The sequence below is a fragment of the Euphorbia lathyris genome, chromosome 3 (assembly GCF_963576675.1).
Source record: "Euphorbia lathyris chromosome 3, ddEupLath1.1, whole genome shotgun sequence".
Lineage (NCBI taxonomy): Eukaryota > Viridiplantae > Streptophyta > Magnoliopsida > Malpighiales > Euphorbiaceae > Euphorbia > Euphorbia lathyris.
The window spans coordinates 91396257-91417526 of record NC_088912.1 but is presented as its reverse complement, the minus strand read 5'-3'; the positions used below and the strand labels follow the sequence as shown (position 1 = coordinate 91417526).

Here is a 21270-nt window from a genome sequence, read left to right as displayed (position 1 = left end):
AGTTATAAAAGTCTTGACTCCCGGAACTTCCCCCACGTAGATCCTGCACCTCTTGAGTGATGTGTTGCTTCCACTCCTCCTCCTTAGCTTTCTCTTTCTCCAGCTGCTTTCGGATATAATCCTGATAGTCATCCTCATTCCCAAAGCGAGGACCATCGTTCACCACATTCTCAGCGTGCTTACTGCCACTTTTGTCATCTTTCATGGCCAACTTAGCTATCTGGGCCACTATCGCGGCTAACTGCTCATTAATGTTGTTCATAGAGTTTTCCAATCCGGCCACCTTTTCGTCGGTCGCAGACATGCTGACGGAAGAATGAGTATACCTGGATGAAGACGAATCAGAAGCCACAATTGCCGATTCAGAACTATCAATCTGTAGCTGATCAAACTGCCTGACTAGCCGACTGCTCTCTCGGTACCACAACCGCTTAATGATGACGTCTGCGTGAACGGTATCCATTAGTATGTATGCATGATTTTATATGCATGATTCGTGGTGTGTGCGTTTATTATTTACGGATATATAAGATAAGAAGAACAAATGTTAGTCTAATTACACGTATCACAGCATCTCTCTTCCACCCTTATTCCTCCACCCACTCGATGGTCCAAGTCTCTTTCCTAGGATTTTGGTTTGGGGCTCACATTGCGGTCCAGGGGACGCGTGATGCCGTCGATTATTACGGAAACGTAAATCATTCATCAGACAATACAGTTCGTTTTAACGTATCAGCGTTTGGTGACTAAGATATCGACCAAATGGATTGTCCTGTCGGAATAACCCATCTTTTGTCATTTTGCGAGACGCATTAGCCCGGGTTTTGACTCCCTTTGAGCGCATCTCGGTTTTTAGACGTGGTACGAGTTATTCTTTTAGTCCAATCGTTCGTTATTGATAATGATTCGTTCCCTTTTATTCGCGTGGGTTCGTGTCTCGATTTTTGGATTACGACGGGATCTTTTGGATCTATCGAGAGACGTAACCGCATGCTTATTCAGTGATGAAAGCACTTTTTATTTTAAGGAACGGACTCATCGCGTAACGTGTTTGTTTCTAGCGTTAAGAACCCGTTTGCTCTTTTTGGCTACGTGAAAAGACGGCGAGTCTTATTTGAGCGCACCGTACTCTTTCGGCTAACAACTCTTTATTCCAATCTACGGGATATATCACCTTAGCGTGGTTATAGAAAATCAATGTTTCGTTGAATCGCATGTCTATTCGAAGCAGGGATATTACCGTCCTTTTCACTTTGGCACGAGTTTAAGCAAACGTGCATATCGGGCCATATTTCTTGTAGTTTTGGTAACGGTCGAAATGATCGAGTCGTTAGTCAAACCCACAGTCTCGTCCATATGGCGCAATTATGTGGTTTAGCTTAATTCGACTTTGTGATTTTAAACGGCATACATACCAGCTCAAGACACGTATTCAACGGTATTGATTCATTTTCTTTAACTACCCTTGGGATGGGTATACATCGTAGATACAGAATGACTTTGGTCGTTTGTTTATTTTTGCTTTTCTTTTATTTTCTTAGTCTCTTTTGCGGACACGTCCATTTCTCTTAAGAACGACACAAGGCATAACGTAAGAGCTCGTCTTTTATTCAGAAGGGACGGGCCACGTTTGCGAAACTCTTTACGTTACAACGGGGTCATTCGAAACAGAAATGCTCTTTGTTTTCGTTTTGTCATAATCTCGCTTTATCCCAACCTATTTAAAGAATGTGAATAACGGCTACTGTTAATATAATCTTTTGAATCGAGATATAACTATCCTTAATACCGAACCGATTCGTACTAATACGTGCATACGTCATAACGCATTTCCTGAACATGTGCCTTCTTCGGGACACGGAAAGGGACCAGGCGGGTCGCACAAGTTCATTCATACGAGATGACCAAGTCATCTTTAGTTCGAATCGTTTCGACGTTTTGGGGTAGTTTGTATATCGGTCTAAGAGTATATATTAACGTATCGTTTCATTTTCTTTACATATTTTAGGATTAGACACGTATCATGGCAATTTGAAAACACGAACTGATTCATTCATCACATCAAAAATGGTAACGGGTAATCCTATGGCAACTTCTAAGGCTACTATATGCTGACACGGCTGATCGTGGGACCTCACAGGACCGCACAAATTCGCCCCTAACGAATGGATGGGGACCCTTTGGCGCCTTACTGTAAGGGGGAACTTACACTAGCCTCTTTCGAGCGACGAATGGACTCTCGCTAGAGGTTTCGCGGAAATTACCCAAAAGGTTTGCAATAATGCTTATGAATGCATACGAAAAGAAATAATACGATCCATCCCCGTTAAGGGCTTAATACACGCCTTCCGGAATCAAATTTCTCGCTTCCCCAGCAGAGTCGCCACTTGTTAGACGAGGTGCCGCGGCCTAATCTCCCGGGTGGATCGGGGGGTGGACACCTCATGGCGACGTAAGCGGTGATTGGCGCCGAAAGCAACCAATCGTGGAATCAAGCTGCTCGGCAGGACCGGAGCTCGGAGTATGGAAGAGTCGCCACCCACGAATGGGAAAATGAACACCGATCCCTTGCGGGAGACCGGTGAGGGTTCGGGAAACTTAGGTACGAGCCGAGAAGGCTAGCTCCTTTCCGGAGAAATGCTACTAGACACCCCGACATCGCCCGGTTATGAACCACCGGCCTCCTACTCAGCGTGTTAGGCGATAACGGACTAATCGCATATTTCTTTAAGTTTAAAATTCATTTGAAACCTTTTCTTTCTCGTTTTGAAAACCGTTTTGAGCATATATTATTGAAAGCCACTTTGGTAAAGAATCACCCATTTACATTGATGCTAAGTATAAAAGAGAGAGGGGGAGAAGGAAGAATTAATTTATTTACAGTGTGTCTTATGCCTCGATTCGTATGTTAACTCTACACTAAACTCACTCCCCGAAAACGAGTTTATTTACATGGTTCGTACCTTAATCGCCGTTGGAACGATTTAGGTACGTTTCAAAACCCCGTTAATTTACATGGCATCTACTCGAATCGCCGTTGGAACGACTCGAGCGTTTGAAGACGTGGAATAAAGAATTTTAACCCAAAAACGTGGTTAGGCATGCAAGTCAATTTATTTTGTACAAATCATTTAAGAAAACGATTCAAAACTTTATTATTTACAATAAAAACGATTTTAATTACAAGGTTCACCTAATCCGTCGTTGGAACAGATTAAGGTTTCAACACGTGATATTTTGGAAATAGTTTAAAAAGGTCAAGAAAAACGTTATTTACACTTTAAGAATATCTAGAAAACTTAAGTTTAAATAAACAAATTAAAATCTCTTTTTGTGATTTTATTTTCCCTTTTTTTCACTCAATTAATCCTTACTTGAATATAATTACAACAACTAACAAATTAAATTCAACTTCACCCAACCAAACATGTTTAAAGAATATATACCTATAGGAAATCCAAATGGAGAATGAATATACATATTTATACATATATGTAAGAATAGTAAAAATGGTAATAATATATATATATATATAGATTAAATGTAGGATAGGGAAAGTAGTAATACATATAATACCTTTTTATCCTAATTACAACTATGTAAAAATAAGGGAGACTATAAAAGCTAAAAATAACATTTAATTTCCAAAATAGTTTTACCCTATGATAGCTAATATAATTCAAATGCCAAAGAAAACTATATATATACATATATACTACTTTATAACATTAAATTTCAACATGAAATAAATAAATATATAGTACATAATAAATAGTTATAGGATTAAAAAATAATTTTTATAAACATATTACACAATAATATACATATATATACAAGTAGAAATGTCAAAAAGTGGGGAAAGGAGGGTAAAAATGGTGATTTTCGGTTTCCAGCAGATTATCGACGGAAAATCCGTCGCCAATCTGCTGTTAGTGACAGAAAAGGTAGAATTACAGCAGCACTCCAAAAGTTTCCAGATTCGTTCAAAAGCTTTAAATTAAATCTAATTCGATCGTTTGGGATCTCCGAACTACCAAAAATGGATCATAGTCTATGACGGAGTTTCCTAAAACGACGTTTTTATTTTAAAACGTTATTCGGAAATATCTTTTCCAAACTTATAATTACAACGTTTTTAATACCCGAACTACCTTTTAATCGGATCACGGTTCGTATTGAGATATTAAAACGAGTTTTTTTATTTTAAAACAAAACCGAATTTTTATTTAACACGGGATAAAAATAAATAAATACGAAGGATTAAATAAAACGTGATAAATAAATGAATAACTAAATAAATAAAATTATAACATAAAAATAAAATAAATAAAATAAATAAAACGAGTCTAGTCCTCGGATAATACCTCAAGTTCGGTATTGACGGTTGAAGTCGGTTGATTCCTCGAATCGTGCTTTTCCGGTGTTTTTGTGTTTTGGTAAAATTTTAACTTTTAGGAAATTTGGAATTTTTAGGAAAAAAAATGTTTTTTCCCAAAAAAAAGATTTTCTCTCTCTAAAAATGTTTAGAGTGAGAAGCTCCTCCCAAAAGTCCTCCCTCAAATGCATGGGGATCCATGCCTTATATAGGCAAACGGATCCCCGGAACTTTGGGCGACGCCCGAGTAAAATTGGGCGTCGCCCAAAGGGGGTTGGGCGATCGCCCACCCTGGTTGGGCGAACGCCCAACATTGTTGGGCGAACGCCCAACAGAGTTAGGCGAACGCCCAACAATCGTTGGGCGTACGCCCAACTGATGTTGGGCGTTCGCCCAACCATCGTTGGGCATCCGCCCAACGTCGTTGGGCGCCTGCCCAGCGGCCGTCGGGCGCTCGCCCAACGGCTGTCGGGGGTGCGTGCTCGACGGCCGTCGGGCGTCCCGCGGACGCCGAGCGCACGCCCTGCGCTGCCGGACGTGCGTCCGACTGTCGTCGGACACACGTTGGCTGCCGCTAGGCGCTCGCTCTACGTCGCGGAGCGTCCACGAGCCGTTCATTCAACGACCGCGATTCTCGTTGACTCACCGTTTTATTATTATACTCTTTTCTCTTTCAAAATTTTCCCGGAACCAACCGCTGCTTTGTTAAAGGTTTTCGTCACAGGTCCTTCGACTCCGTGTCTACACCAGGGTTTCGGAAGCTAATGATATAACATCTAAATAGTTATGTATAATTAATAAAAAAAATAATAGGAATAAATAAATAAATAAAAGAAAAGGGACTAGGTTCTTTTTGTCAAAAGAAAAGAAGAGGAAAAGAAATAGGTGAGCGTAGTATTGTTATTATTATTAATTATTATTATTAATATTATTTGGTGGAGTTTGGGGTTCGAGATACCAATACCATAACTAAAATTCATTCCCGACGCAGCTTTATTTTTTCTTTTCTTCTAATCCTAACTTTCTTTGTAACTCTTTACTCCGATCACCTATTGAAGCGAAAATCATACCATTAAATTCCTTATTTCATAAGGAAGATTTTGAGACCACTATTCATATTTTTCTGACCGAAAAGGGTGGTGATCGGAGCGAGTATTTTCACCGGGAAAGTGTTAGATCCCGATCTTTTAGGCGATTTTAGTAGTGAAAGGAGTGTATTTTTGGATTCCTTTGAAGGTTGGCTATCTCATGGTAGTCTCGGTTCACACTTCCGACAAGTCTGGCGGAATTCCGGCAACCGACCACCGCGTTCCGGCGAGACTCTGGTGAGCATTTTCTAACTAGAATTTTACCCGGTATAGGTTCCAATATATATATATGATGATTTTTTTTTCTAAATTATTAGTCTTCTATGATAATTGAATTTTTAAAGGGTTAGAATTTTAGATTTAAGTAGATGGCTATTGATTAATTAGATTGAGCTGGATTTTTAATTGATTTCGTGGGGAGGGGTTAGGAACATCCCGAACATACATTACATATCTATCATTTTTCTTAAACACGAATTAATTATAGCAATGCATTTTTATATTTATAGGAGAGGAAGAAACGGGTGAACAAGAACTCGAACAGTTTGATTAACTTGGAACGAGAGGTAATCATAATTATTAATATTTATATGTTTATATATATCTATATATGATTGTTCAAAGTAAATATACATGTGTGAGGTGATGATAAAACCATGCTATGGATTGTTGTATGTGTATAAACTTGCTAATTATGATGATTATTATATGCTATGGATTATTATTCCAGGAAAAGGAAAATTATGTATATAATTATGATGTTTTGGAAAAACTTGTTAGTTACGATGTTTGAGTTGTTTTTTTTAGTCTTGGCTGATCAGATGGTGAAAAATAATTATTATAGGTTACGCAACGAGGGAATATATAGATATCTGAAATTTGGATATGGTTGTGCTTAAATTCACAGATGATGCATATTATTTTGATCATATGTTGAAGTAATTATTTTACAAGGTGATTGTCTATGGTAGAATAACAATACGTCTCATTTTAAAATCTCACTTAATTAGCTAGCTTAAGTGGATAGGTACAATGGTCTGAAGGTTTGTTGATACTGTGATCACAGGCACCTGGGTAGGGTGTTATTTTACTCTAATTGAATTTGTATTGTGTCCTGAAACTGGGGACGATAGCAGTACCGTATTATTTGGATAATTATTATAAGGTTAAAAGGATACATGTCCTGAAATTGAGGGCGATATTGTATACCTACGATTGAATATTGAACCATGAGACCATTTGACATATTTCACTTAGGTTTAGTTATGGCCCTTAAAAATAAATATAATAACTTTAGGATATTATTTGTAGTCAAGAGTCTGCTTTGTTATGTTATCTGATTAAATGTAATATGTGTGAATGATATGTGTTTATATATATATATATATATATATATATATATATATATATATATATATATAATTATGCTTATTGAGTAGGCAGCTCACCCCTTGTCATATTTTTCAGGCTATGTTCAGAGGTTCTCCTATTTGCTAAATTTTCAGGTTACCCTGCGATCAGGATGGCAAGCATAAGTGTCTCATTCCCATTAGCAATTTTATAGACACTCATTAGGATTTATTATATTATTGGCTTGGACGATTTGCTTAAATTTAAGTGAGTATCGCTGATGGATTAAAATTATTTGGTTGGTTGTTTAACCTTTTGGTTATGAGATTTTGATAGAAGAAAATAAATGGAGAGCCTTTATGTAGTATGTTGGTGTTTATGCTTAATTATGATAATTGTTTGGTTTCCTGTGTGTTTTTAATATGACCCGGGACGAGAGTTACAAATGAAGTTAGTAATTAGTTTATAGTTTTAATCCAAATTTATAGATATGAATTAATTAAACTATATGATTTATTTATTAGACCAATTTTTAGGTAGTTTTAGTTACAAATTCTGGCTGGTCGACACTAGAATAATTAACTCAACAACACAGTTTAGACTCATGCTTATGCGGTGAAGTTGTTCTGGATTTTAGTTTTATGACTAAAACTCTAGGGTTATTTCAGTAGAACTTAATGCTTTCTTTGTATTTTATTTTATTTTACTTTGACCAAAACTGGGAAAATTATACGAGAACTATGATCAATCTTGATTGGATCAAATCTAGATTGATTTCTAAGGAAATAATCACCGTTTATAGGTTTAACTAAACAAGCCTAGAATGGATCGTTGAAACACAATTTCTATAAAGGTTTTTATTCTGATAAAAATAACAGTAATGGAATAGATCCCCAAAATATTTAATTACAAAATTTAAAGAAGTTATTTTATGCTAATATATTTGTTAAGTGTGATTATAAGTTAAAGCATAAATTGAAGAACAACTAAAAAGGCCTCAAATGTATTAAAGGACCAAAGCCTTGTATTGGCCTAGAATCAGGAAGCCCGGAAGACAGAAGCAACATCCTACAAGGCGTTGACATTCTGCCAACATCAAGTCATTCCCAAAATGACATAAAAGACAGACGCCAGAAGTCTTGTCCCCGAACATCAATTTACTTGTTACCAGAAATGGAAAGATTGTAGAAGACTGCAAGTCTCTCCCACACTGGAAGTCAGAAGGAAGCGCGACTCAAGAGACATAAGCCCATGTTGTGTCAAACGGTAACCTTTTGGCACAGAAGACTGAGGCTGATGGTGACAGAAGTCGTTTTCCTCCAAATGACTAGTTTGAAATTCAAAGGATCATTCTCTAAAAGCTTCACTATAAAAGCCAAGAACTTGCTCATTCTACAACTGATCATCAACTCACATAAAGAACATCTTAAATGAAAATAGAGCAAAAGCATTATACACATTCATATTCATATTTGTGTAAACTCATATAGAGATAATACTTCATATGTGTTCTATATGAGAACCAATCTTCTATTGTAAATCAGAAGCTCTTTTACTTGCTTCGGTTATAAGCGAGTAGTTAGAGATGATATATAGCTTAGTGTTGTTTGTAAAGGAATGTACTTTACAAAAGCTCTGTCTATTTTAATGGTTTGTGATCTACCATTAAAGAGTTTAGTATTGGATTAAAGCTCATAAGAAGGTATTCTGAGGACTAGGTAGGCGACAGGCCGAACCAGTATAAATCGACTGTGTAATTGTTTCTCTAATTCTGCCTTTACTTACTTCTGATATTGCCCACTTTAAATATTCACTCTCATGTATAAGTTCCGAATTGTGTATGCTGTAAACTATCAGCAATCTTTAAGAATACACAGAAGCTCCTTTGAGTAAATTGTCCTCTTAGCGCTTAAGTCAGAAGCAGAATCAAGCTCTGTTGACTGATTAACTCAGTAAATGGAACTTGCATCTGATTCTGAAGTTAGCCTCTGTGCTTGCCATTCTAACGCCAAGTGAGAAATTTTGTTAAAAGGTTAAAATTAACCAGCTGTTCCAATCATCCCCCTTTTGGAACAAATCTAATCTCATAAGGGACCAATAAGGATTATTAGTGAAGTTAAATACGAATATTAGGGGAAACCTTGTGTTTTCATTAATCAAATTTAACCTTAGTTTAATTGTTGACCTTAATAATTTTAGATCATATAGTTTAAAATTAGAACTGATTCAATTTTTATTTGCTTAGATAATAAGAAATTCATAAATTACTAGTGGTGATCTCTACTTATATTTTATTACTTGATACAATAAGAGCTTTAAGTTATTGGTCATTTGAGGCATGCTCCGAGAACTATTGAAGTTCGTTGTATTCCTCCATCGGGGGACTATTAGTTGAAGGTAGATATGGATGGGTCGATGGTGGGTGCTCCGGGCAGGGGTTGTGCAAGTGGTACTTTTCGAAATTCGTGTGAGTTCCCACACGGTGCTTTCTCCTTCTCGATTGAACATTCTTTTGCACACATTTCTGAACTTCATGCTGCCATTGACAGGGGCTGGACGAAGTTGTGGTTGGAATGTGACTTATTATACGTGGTTGATTGGCTTAATGGCTTGGAGCAAGTCTCTTCGATGACCTTTGCAGTTTCCCACATATTTTGAAAAAGAAATAGGTCTATTGATGCCCTCGCTCATTTTGGTCAGCAAAGGTCGATCCTGCATTGGTGGCACTTACATCCTAATTTTTGTAAGTGCTTTATTACTTATGACATTTATGGTTTGTCCAAGTTTCGCTTTCATTGATTCTTTAAACATATTGTTTCTTCTAATAATATATTGATAACCGTGTATCAGAATTTCGTATAATTGTCAGAACTGTCTTGTTGAATCTTTCCCTTATTGACTTGTAAAACAGAACCACGGTTAGAGAGGGCCGAAATCCGACGAACCCGCTTTGATACCTAAGTCATTTAAGTGCTTAGGAATGGTTGAAGAGTATGGACTAGTTGTGAGACGTACCGAGGCTCTGTGTCTATCTATATAGGGTTTAGGCTCAATTTTTCGTTCACTAGAAATCCTTTAGACTTAGGATTTCATTCTCCTGTTAAGAGTCATATCCTAGGGGGGAAGTCCTTTACCATGTGGATATCTAGTTATTCCCGATCATTCCCTTATAGGAAAATAGAAACTTCTAAAAGTTCTGAAGACATGTTTTATCAGGTGTAATAGCATAGAGAGTTGTGATGATGTCACATGTATGATGTCGTTTTGTATATCAAATAGTAGAGTTCTCAAGGGTGGTTTGGTGTTTCTAGGATGCCAACCTAATTGAGAGGTGTGATCTTCTTGGGGTAAAGTACATCCATGGCCACTGAACTTTACCCATTTTAATATTATGGCCACTGAACTTCAATTCTTAACGGTATGACCACTGAACTTTACACTTTTTAACATCGGTGGCCACTCAATTTTAACTAACTCCTGAAAATGACCGTTAACGACCCCAAAACAAAAATATTCAAGAATCGAAGTTGTTCAGAACGACATTTACCATGAAACCACATTTTTTATTTTCTAAAATCACATTTTTTGGAGCTTTCTCTCTCTAAAAATTTACTCTCTCCTAACCAAACAACACCTAAATGACCTCAAAACGAAAATTTTCAAGAATTAAAGTTTCTTAGAATATCATTAACTCTTCGAATTTTTTATTTTGAGGCAGTCAACGGTTATTTTGAAGTGTTGAGTGACTACCGGTGTTAAAAAGTGTAAAGGTCGGCGGCCATACTGTTAAGAATTGAAGTTCAGTGGCCATAATGTTAAAATGGTAAAGTTCAGTGGCCATGAATGTAATTTACCCAATCTTCTTGCCCTTCTTCAACCCTAACTTTTAATTTAAAAAATAAATCTGTATATATAATATAAAACAGTAACGATGGAGCTGATGTGTCACTTCTTTTTTACTAATAAAAAATATAATATAATATATAATATATTAATTTTAATTATATTATTATATTTATCTATAAAAATATTATTTAAAATAAATGTGAAAATAAAATAATAATATTTAATTTATATAGCACCTTTATATCGTTAATTATAATTATTAGATTATATTTTTATTAATATTTATATGTTAAGATAAATCTGTGCATCGTACAGATCAAAAACTAGTTATTACTATATACTACTATTTAATTTCTTGATCTTTAAACGTGTGCATTTGAATTTGAAGATACCATACTGAAATTATTCAATTTTGAAACCGAATGCGAAGACAGACGAAATTATCACCATCATTCAAACCAATTTGTCTCCCAAAAGAACAAAAAAATTTGTTACATTGTTTGGTGTGACATTTTACTCACAAAATTGCACGTTTTTGTTTGTGTTTTTTTTTTCTTTTTTTTTCTGGTAATTCTGCTTACTACTCATGAATATTATTTATTCATTATATGACTTGCTTGGATCCACCATGATTACAATTAATAACTTATTAGGACAAAAGGAGCATGTGAAAAGAAATTAAAAGAAATTAAAAGATTGTTTGCTTAACCTTTAGTCGGAAAAAAAAATGCCGTAATAAATAAATACTATTGTTTGACTGTTTTTATTTATCATGTTTCGGTTTTAACCTATATATAAAATTTTAAGGGTAAATAATTTATTAGTTCCGTCCTTTTAATCTAACTCACTGTTTAGTCCTTCTATTTTGAAATTTTTTTTTATTAAATTCTTAACTTTTGTCAATATTAACCATTTGATCAGTCTGTCGATTTTTTCTTGATTTTTAACCGTTATATTTTGCATAAATAGACAGATAGAAAATAACAAAGTAACATGACCATTTTGTATTTACTATGACCGTCTTGAAAGCTGTGTCGTGGACAGAACCACTGCGTTGAAAACGATTACGGTAGACTCTGGTGCAATCTGGAAGTCCGATCGTCAACCAAGGTTTACACAGCAAGCGCCGTCCTAGTGCACTCTAGGGCGAAGCTTTGGAACAGCAAGAATTTTAATGCCCAGAGAAAATTTGTATTTGAGATGAAATTCGTAATTGAGAAAAACTGTATGTTTCGACGCTCCGAAAAACTCTTTTATTTCAGTGTCAAACGAACGTTGTAGTGGACAACGTTCATAAGAGTAAAACGTGGGTTGTTGAATGAAAGTAGGGATAGTGGAGATAAGACTTTAACAACTAAAAGAATTAGTCAAAAGGTTTAAAATATTTAATAACAAAATAAAAATCAGGCACAGTTTGAACGAGTGCGCGCGTGTGGTGTTTTTTGTAAAACCCACTTTAACACAATTTAATATCACATAAAGCCCAACCCGATATAAACCTTTCAACTTCCTTACAAGTTTTCCATGTGGGATACATAAAGTTACAAGAGTAATGGCAAATGACTAAAAGTTCATTTCCCTTAAATCTCCAACACAAAATAATTGAAGTTTTGAGTAAAATATAGGACCAACATATATATTATGTTATAGAAAAAAATATCAAGCCGCTCACGAGCGACTCGACTTATTTACATGAAAATTCTAATGATTAGAATATCAAGTCACTCATGAGCAACTCGATTTAGTCACACCAATACTTGCAAAGTTTCTCTTAAAAATAGCTTGCAAGTTTATGGTTATACCCAAAAGACGATAATCATTTGCAATTAGATTATAATTGGTTTGAGGTTTCGATTCCCCATTCCATCAAAATTTAATCTTTATTAGTAGGTGATCTGTAAATTTTACTTTAAATCCTCATCGAGATCTGTCGTTTGTTTTAACCTTGAGAATAGGTAGGCATACCCTCCTAGATCGGCCCATGATGTACAAATAACAAGTTATTAGGGCAAAAGGAGCATGTGGAAAAATATATATTATATATTTATATATGTTGTTAATGATTGGTTGTTTAAATCCCTAACTCAAAAACAAAAATCAAGTTGCTGTAAAATATATAAAAAAGTAAGTATTATATTATTCTTGGACTTTTGTTATTGGTTATTTTTCAAGTTAAATAATTATTTGATACGACAATTTTGTCATGTATTACTTCACTTAGCAGAATCTAATCATGAGAATGTGAGACTTGATTCGTTTATCATCTAATAAAAAATACTTAAATTAAAATTTACTATATAGTAACCAACAATAACAAGTATTCCGATTAAAACATATTGAAAAGACAAATAAGCTGAAGCCTACCATCGTCATTTCTTAAACACAATAAAATCCATAACTAAATAATTTGACAAAACATGAAAATAAAATTTCAACCATGCATTAGGTAAGACAAGAAATGGTAGAGGGTAGGTGTTCAATAAGTGGAAAAATAAATTGTCACGTGTTAAGTAGATATTACAATGGTTAAACCCAAATCCAATATCTTAGTTCAATACTATATAGATATTACGTGTTTTGGTCCAAATTCAATAGGTAACACGCTGTTTCACTATCATGTGGATATTATTCGCTTTGGCTCAAATCCAATACTTTGGATCTCACGGTTTTAAAACGCGTCTGCATGTATTGGATTAATATTTTACTAATAAGCCTCAATCACTCCCTCTCGGCCTTCTACCCCGGCGCCATCCACTTTCGACCGGGTCATTACACAATATCTTATGTCTCACGGTTTTAAAACGCGTCTAAGTGTATTGGATTTCCACCTTACTAATAATTCACAGTCACTCTCTTTCCATTTCTAATGTAGGATTCATTTCATTCCTATCCCATTGTCATTTCTTAAAGGCACTCTTTGCTCAGACATTCTACCAGTGTCATCCGCTGTAGACCAGATAGTTAAAATATCTTCCTATATATACACTAAATAAGTAATAGTTTTAGATTTTTTTTTTACCGTATCAGTTAATTGGACTAAATGATTATTTAACAAAAACATGACAACTATAGCATTCCTTTCTTTAAATTCCACATGAAATTTTGAACACGTTTATCTCATTAATATTATAAGTATTATTAAATGAAAGTAATATAATATTCATTAATATGAAACTTATCAATAATTGGCCATCCAAAGAGGAAGGACAGAATCTATAAATAGAAACAATATTAATGAAATGTACATATCTCCTACAAGTAACTTTGAAAGTAGTAGCCATGGCTGAAATTTGTACTTCTTCTCCACCTCCAAATTTCCTGATAGTGAACCCTAAAAAGGGAAAAAAGAGAGACACAGTGAAGTATATGGTAGGGAAAAATGTGAAGAGTGGAATGGCTTTTTTGGACAGTTCAGAAGAGGGATTGAAAGGTGGACTAGCTGTTGATCATAGGTGGATTTTGTTGGTTTCTATTATAATTTGTAGAATCCTTAACCTCATTCAAAAGCCACTCAGATACATTGGTCTTTTCACTGATTTTTTCCTCAATCTCCTCTCTCAAAATGGTGGCTTCTCTGGCATTCTCCATAACTTCTTTCATGGTATATCCATCTCAAAATGTCACAGATATATCTGTAAATCCGTGTAACCACAGGGTATCTATTTCGTTGAACTGATAGGTGGTAGCAGTCAGAGATTAATATAAAATGTACGATTGGACTTTAAGCTTTTGGCTCAAACTTCATTGACATAGTATCATTAATTGGTGGAATCTGTGTTCAACACGCTGTAAGCTCAGGGGCTATTTACGTGTGGTGTGTCAGAAATTAATCTAAGATCTATGTTTCTGTCTTAACTATCAGTTTGATCTTTTAGTTTAATTGGTTCAATGACAGTAGCCAGTGGCGGAGCTAGAAACAAATACTCGGAGGAGAGGGTACATGAAAAAAATTGTATTAAAAATTACATAAATTTTTTTAGATTAAGCGTCCGAATGGGATAATTCTGACGTAGATTCTGTCAGTAAACCCCAAATCTGTTGGAGATTTTGAATAGCGTGAAATTACAGACAGAAATTTCTATTTATATATACTAAGTCCAGGGTCCTTTGTGACCCTTTATCCTCTCTTCTGTCTGTTGCTTTTAGCTTTTGTTGAGATGTTTTTAGAACGTGTTAGTTATTAGATATTAGCTGATTGATAAGTAGTAGTTTTATAAAAGGCTTCCGTAAAATTAATTAATGTCTTTTCGAATGCGACAGAGAATCAAAAGGCAAACAACACGCAAGTGTTCATATGCTGCGACAAGCCAAAAGATGCAAACTTGATAGTAGTAAGTTTTAGGGGAACAGAACCCTTTAACGCCCAGGATTGGAGCACTGATTTCGATTTCTCTTGGTACGAAATCCCGAAAGTCGGAAAACTCCACGTCGGATTCCTAGAAGCACTGAGTTTAGGCAACAGAAGTGATGCCACCACTTTCCAAACTCACCTTAGAAAGAAGCACACTGATGCTGCTGCTGCTGCTGCTGCTGCTGAGGCCAATATGATGGATTGGCCTAAGAAAAGTGCATACTATGTTGTGGCTTGGAAGCTCAAGAAGTTACTAAAAATACACAAGAATGCTAAATTTGTAGTGACAGGACACAGCTTAGGAGGTGCACTTGCTATATTATTCCCAAGTGTGCTTGTGATTCAAGAAGAGAATGAGATGCTTCAAAGGTTGTTAAATGTTTACACATTTGGGCAACCAAGAATTGGAGACTCAAAGCTGGGGACATTCATTGAAGCCCATTTGAATTATCCGGTTACTAAATATTTCAGAGTTGTTTACTGCAATGATATGGTGCCTAGAGTTCCTTTTGATGATAAGGTGTTTGCCTTTAAGCATTTTGGAACCTGTCTTTACTATGATAGCCACTACTTTGGCAAGGTATGCATTTATAAGTTGATATCAATTTAACTTATTATATTGTTTAAATGAAAATCAGATACTAATTTATTAGGGGTCCACGTAGTCGGTTAACAAGTCCATTAAGGTTAATTCGGTCGGTTTGAGGGTTATTTACATATTTTCATCTCATTTAATGTTAATATTTGACAGAAGGACTAAACCATTCAACGTGAAAAAGTTTAGAGACCTTATAATTAAATAGTGGATTGATTAGTGAGTTACTTAAAACTATAGGGACTAAATAATGGTTTACCCATATAAATAAATATATATATTTATATCTTTTTAATATTTAATTGATATTCGGTCGGTTTCAGTTAACCGCGATTTTTTTAACATAAAAACCGTAACCTTTACCATTAACCACTATTTTAAAAATAAAAATTGTACACTAGTTTATAGGTTTCGGTTCGGTTTTTCGGTTTTCCAGATTTTTGTGTGCACCCCTATAATTTATTTATGCATTATAATGATTTATATGGGTGTGATTTTGACCTCAAAAATGCGGGAAAAAAACATTCGGAGGTCTCTGACCATTTTAATTTTAAGGGAATGAGTCTTTGATGTGTCATTTTAATAGATGAAACCCCTGACTATTTATTTATTTTTGTCACATTAAGTCGTTGATGACATGAAAAGTTAGTTTTCAACATAAAACTTCACTGATAGATCATTATTCATTTCATATGCATTCCAAATTTGCATTTTTTAGCACTTCGAAAGTAGTATTTTATGCTTATTGATTTATAAAGGAAATTTAAAAATATTATTTTGTACCATAAATAATATAATAATTTTAGACCCAGATGCAAATGAGTAACGCTATGTTAACTGAATTTTATATTTAGAACTAACTAATTTGCTGATTAGGGACTTATTGTTACTAAAAATAAATAATAAAAAAGTGAACGTGTTGAAATAAAATATTAGAGACTCAATTCACCAAAATTGGAATGGTCACAGAGCTCAAGATACTTTTTTAGCTTAAAAAAATGTGAAGTCCACTTGAGTTACACTTCGATCCATGAATGAGCGATACGTGTTAGCTATGTCTAACATTATCCTTTTGATAAGGGCTGAACTAGAGGGAATCACGTACATACAGTCCATTAATACCTCTACTTGGGAAGAAAAAAAAACATTACATTTACAAGGCAATTTATGTCACTAAAATAAAATTATTATGCGACGACGGACCTTACCGCTCTTGACTCTTAATTCCTCCCAAAAAATCTATGTTTCTTGCTTAATTATTGTTTGGTTCTGGTTCCGCTACTGACTTTTATTAACATATGTAGTTAATAAATTGATCTTATATATTTCAATTGTTATAGTTTATGGATGAGGAGCCGAACAGAAACTTCTTCGGATTGAAACATATAATACCAATGAGGATGAATGCAATATGGGAGGTATTGAGAAGTTTAGCAATAAGGTATACACATGGTCCAGATTATGAAGAGAGTTGGTTCTGCACATTGTTTAGGGCACTTGGATTGGTGCTGCCTGGTATTGCTGCTCATAGCCCTGTTGATTATATCAATTCGGTTAGGCTCGGAAGGGAAAGAGTTGCTCCTCTCACCTCTTTGAAAAGCTTTGTTCAAAAAATTTGAAATTCAAATGGAGATCATTAAGTGGAGCCTTCATTTCCTTCTTTTTCTTCATCATCATCATTTATCATAAGGTCAACAGATCAATGTATTTCTTATTGCTATTGACTAGTTTTAATTATGTTATCATATGCTTCATTTGAATAAAACCAATGAATAAATGTTTTCTACATATTTAATTTCAATAAAAACATGTGGACGCTCCCATGGTCCTTGATAAGAAATATATTTTAATATTTTAATTAAAGGCCAAAATTAATTAAAGTAATCACGAATAACAAAATATTAACATTTTCCAATACAATAACATTTTCCAATACAAACTCATTTAATGAGTGTTATATAAAAAATAATAAAATATATTTCTTATCTAGTGTCCCAGGGCATCCGTTAGCGGGCTCGTTTCTTTAATTAACATTAATGAAACTTAAACTTAATTAGTTCATCAATCAAAGCATTAGTATCAGAATAGGAAGATCCGCCTTCTTCAATAGCCCTCCTTGCCATCTCCCTAAGTTCCTTTGCTTTTCTTCTCATTTCTTCACCTTCTTCGCCTTCGATTATTCGATTTATAGCCTTCTCTATACCTTCACTCTTTATAATGTTATCATCACCATACATTGTCCATTCTCGGGTGCCAGTCGACACTCCGATTTTAAGTACTTGTGTCACAAACTTTTCGTTGTAAAATTGCTCGCCCCCTATAGGCCAAGCTACCATTGGCAAGCCAACCGTTATTCCTTCAAGTGTGAAATTCCACCCACAATGAGTCACAAACCCTCTTATTGCTTCGTGTTCGAGTATTAGTACTTGTGGTGCCCATCCTAGAATTATTAGTCCTTTTCCTTTCATTCTTTCTTCAAATCCTTCGGGCAACCAATGTTCGTTTTCAGGATTTGTGTTCATCCGGACGACCCATATGAAGTCCTTTCGAGAAGATTCGAGTCCGACAACAATCTCCTTTAGCTGAGTTGCTTTCAACGAGTACAATCCAAGTGGCAAGTACATCGTAAAGGGTTATGTATGTGTATTGCTATTAACTGATTGGTTGAATACCTTAACCATACATGAATGTGAGTTATATTGCTATGAAATGATTGGTATGAACTGATTGGTTGGATAGAACTATTTAGGAAGCTAGAACTGACTGAGTATGTGTATGTGTATGAAGCATGTTTATGTTTGATGTTCTCTTTAGGAAGCTAGAACTCATTGAGTATGTGTATGAATGTTCATTGAGTATGTAGCTGATTAGGCATACTCTTATACCTATGAGTTATATTGCTATAAAATGATTAGTATGAACTGATTGGTTGGATATAACTGTTTAGGAAGCTAGAACTGACTGAGTATGTGTATGTGTATGAAGCATGTTTATGTTTGATGTTCTGTTTAGGAAGCTATAACTCATTGATTGTGTGTATGCATACTCTTAAGCTTTGAATATTCATTGTGATTGGCCATACTCTTATATCTACGAGTTATACTGCTAGAACTGACTGACTATATAGGTATGAAGCATGATCTTATTTACAATGTTCCTTTTTACTTGGCTTGTTATTATAAACAAAAGCATTCAGCATGATGATAGGTTTATGATGCATTCAGCACAAAAAGAGTCCCTTATGGTGACAGCATCATAGACTTCATTACTGATATTACATAGATTTATCAACACCGTATAGCATCCCTGAGAGGCACCGTTGTGTTCGGCCGGGGGCACTCCGATGCTAAAATCAGTAATGTTCTTGAGAGAATAAACTGTAAACACAAGTAGGGTTTTTGGAAAGTGTGTACCTTTTGACACCATACTACGGGGGTATTTATATAGGTTTGAGTGATAACTGTAATAACCCACTTTTGATGCCTTTAATGAAAAGTAATACCTTTTTAATGTATTTTAACTCTGACTCTAACCTCTGATCTTTTAAAGTCTTTAAGGTATCATTAATGCTTATTTAATGATAGTGAGCTTGCTGTATATCAGCTTAGTTCCTTATCCTGACGGGTCGTGGTGTGGGGCGGATCTCGTATCCTTCTTCTTGGCGGATCTCAGGATGACCCACGGTGCACCACCATATTTCCAGTTGTACGCCATATATACTAAGGAGGCGGATCCTATCTTGTCATTTCTCCTTTTTGGTCCTTCCCTTGGGGGAATATTTTCAACCCGATCCTTCGTATTTTATGGCGGATGTTATCAGAAGCCCCCTTAAAAGGTCTTTGAAGCTCTTCAGGGCTTTTCAGCTCCTTCGCATGCCGATGGGATTTATTGCACCGGACATGCGCCTTTTCCATGCCAATGATGTGTTTACAGCTGGCAGTTCCTGACACGGACTCCAAAACTATTTATTTATTTTGCTTAATAAAGACACCTTTCCTCTTACTTCTTCATTTTTCTTTGTTTCGGTCGTCTTTCTAGTTATTTGCAGAAGTTCTCCATAATCTTTCATTTACACACCGAATTTCCATGTAAGTTCATTTTTTGGTTATAATTTCTTCGTCACTTCTTCTTGTTGGTTTTACTAATGCTTCCCTAGTCTTCTACTTCTTCCTCTGAAAGAACTTTAGACCTGGATTCAAAACCCCCTATGGTGCCTTTATCAGTTACAATTCCTGTTGCAACTATGGAGGCCCATACTTCCGTCTGGGGAGGAAGCTAGTTCCTACGTCCCTAAAAAGAAAGGGATAAAAACCCCAAAAATGGAAGTAACTTCCTCCCATTTTGACCTTACCCTTCTGGTGATGCTTCAGTCCCTGTATTCTTAGCTTCGAGTGGCCACATGTTTAATTCCTACACCTTATCAGAGGCCCATTTTTCCTCCCAAAGGTTACTTTGCTATATACCAGAGCCACGTGGAGAGGGATTTTAGCAATCACATCCCCAAGGTAATTGGGGACATTCTTGAGTTTTTTAACATTCCTATCTGCCAATTACACCCGAATGGATGGCTCGATGTAGTGTTAGACACCTATTTAGCAGCGAATTTAGGTTTAGTTTTGAGCCCTCATATTTTTCGAACTCTTCATACCATGTCTAAACGTGGAGTGGAGAGTCATATCACCTTTTCTAAATTGAAGGGGTATTCTCCATTCCATAGAAAAATGTCCAACGTTCACCGTTGGGAACAGAGGTTCTTTTTGTTGGTCCCGCGTGATTAGTTCCAAGGGGGGGGGTTAGGAACTAATATAACTTTTTCAAATTTAATTAAGCTGACTTAATATATTTTCTTGAGTTAGTTAACTCAGCTTTGGTCAGCACGGCCGATTATAGCGTAAGATAGCTTTGGTCAGATGTTGACTAGAACTATTTTACATATGAGTTGGGAATTGACACTTTTGTGGTCAGCTTCCAACTCAGCACTCTTATTTACTCAGTGTTAATTTAAACAATTTATATGCCGAGTAAATATAACAAACAACACATACAGATATATATATATATATATATATATATATATATATATATATATATATATATATATATTGAGAGAGTTTAGAGATTACTCAGCACGACTTATCCTGGTTCGGCCTCTCCATCTACGTCCAGTCCCCAGAATCCCTCCGGGCTTTTTAATCCAATACCGAGGTCTTTAAAGGTAGAGCACAAACCGTTTACAAGGCAGTTGAATATGCAAGAGTACCTTTCTCTATTCGTCTACTCAACTCCTTCTAAGTGCTATACCCAAACATCTAGATTTCTCTACCACTAAGAACTCAACACCGAGTACTCAGCACAACACTCTCAATTTACAATTGATACAAGTTTGTTCTTTTCGGAAGAAGAACACTTTAGATGATTACAGAAAATCAATCTAGCTTTTACACAAGAATAGAAATTTGGTGTAAGTTCTCTTTTGGTTTCTGTGTGCTTTGTATGTATGCTCTTTTTTTTTTGTAATCTACTAATGATCCAAGAATGATCATGTCCTTTTATAGTTGAGGTCGGAAGCAGAAATGATTTGAATCTTGGATTTGTCCGTTGATCCAAACGGCTCCTTTTTGAGACAAGTTCTGGTCAGCTTTAGTTTTGCAGGACAATCCTGTCG

The 21270-nt window shown here is 35.4% G+C and overlaps 1 protein-coding gene and 1 long non-coding RNA gene across 2 annotated transcripts; both read left to right on the top strand.

Annotated features, from left to right (window-relative positions):
• Window positions 1-5320: 5320 nt before the first annotated feature.
• On the top strand, window positions 5321-7185 carry LOC136224426 (uncharacterized). Its single transcript, XR_010686421.1, has 3 exons — window positions 5321-5700; window positions 5973-6029; window positions 6931-7185. It is a non-coding gene; the product is annotated as an uncharacterized lncRNA (long non-coding RNA).
• A 6753-nt stretch (window positions 7186-13938) lies between these two features.
• LOC136222775 (triacylglycerol lipase OBL1-like) lies at window positions 13939-17224 on the top strand. Its single transcript, XM_066010499.1, has 3 exons — window positions 13939-14260; window positions 14920-15590; window positions 16946-17224. Exons 1-3 carry the CDS (start codon window positions 13939-13941, stop codon window positions 17222-17224), a joined length of 1272 nt encoding a protein of 423 aa, XP_065866571.1.
• The last annotated feature ends 4046 nt before the right edge of the window (window positions 17225-21270 follow it).

Excerpts from the sequence above, each read along its gene's own strand:
- LOC136222775 (XM_066010499.1), top strand. The coding sequence starts at position 13,939 with ATGGCTGAAATTTGTACTTCTTCTCCACCTCCAAATTTCCTGATAGTG. Across the intron at positions 14,261-14,919 it reads TCTCCATAACTTCTTTCATG|AGAATCAAAAGGCAAACAAC; the intron begins GTATATCCATCT and ends CGAATGCGACAG. Across the intron at positions 15,591-16,945 it reads ATAGCCACTACTTTGGCAAG|TTTATGGATGAGGAGCCGAA; the intron begins GTATGCATTTAT and ends CAATTGTTATAG.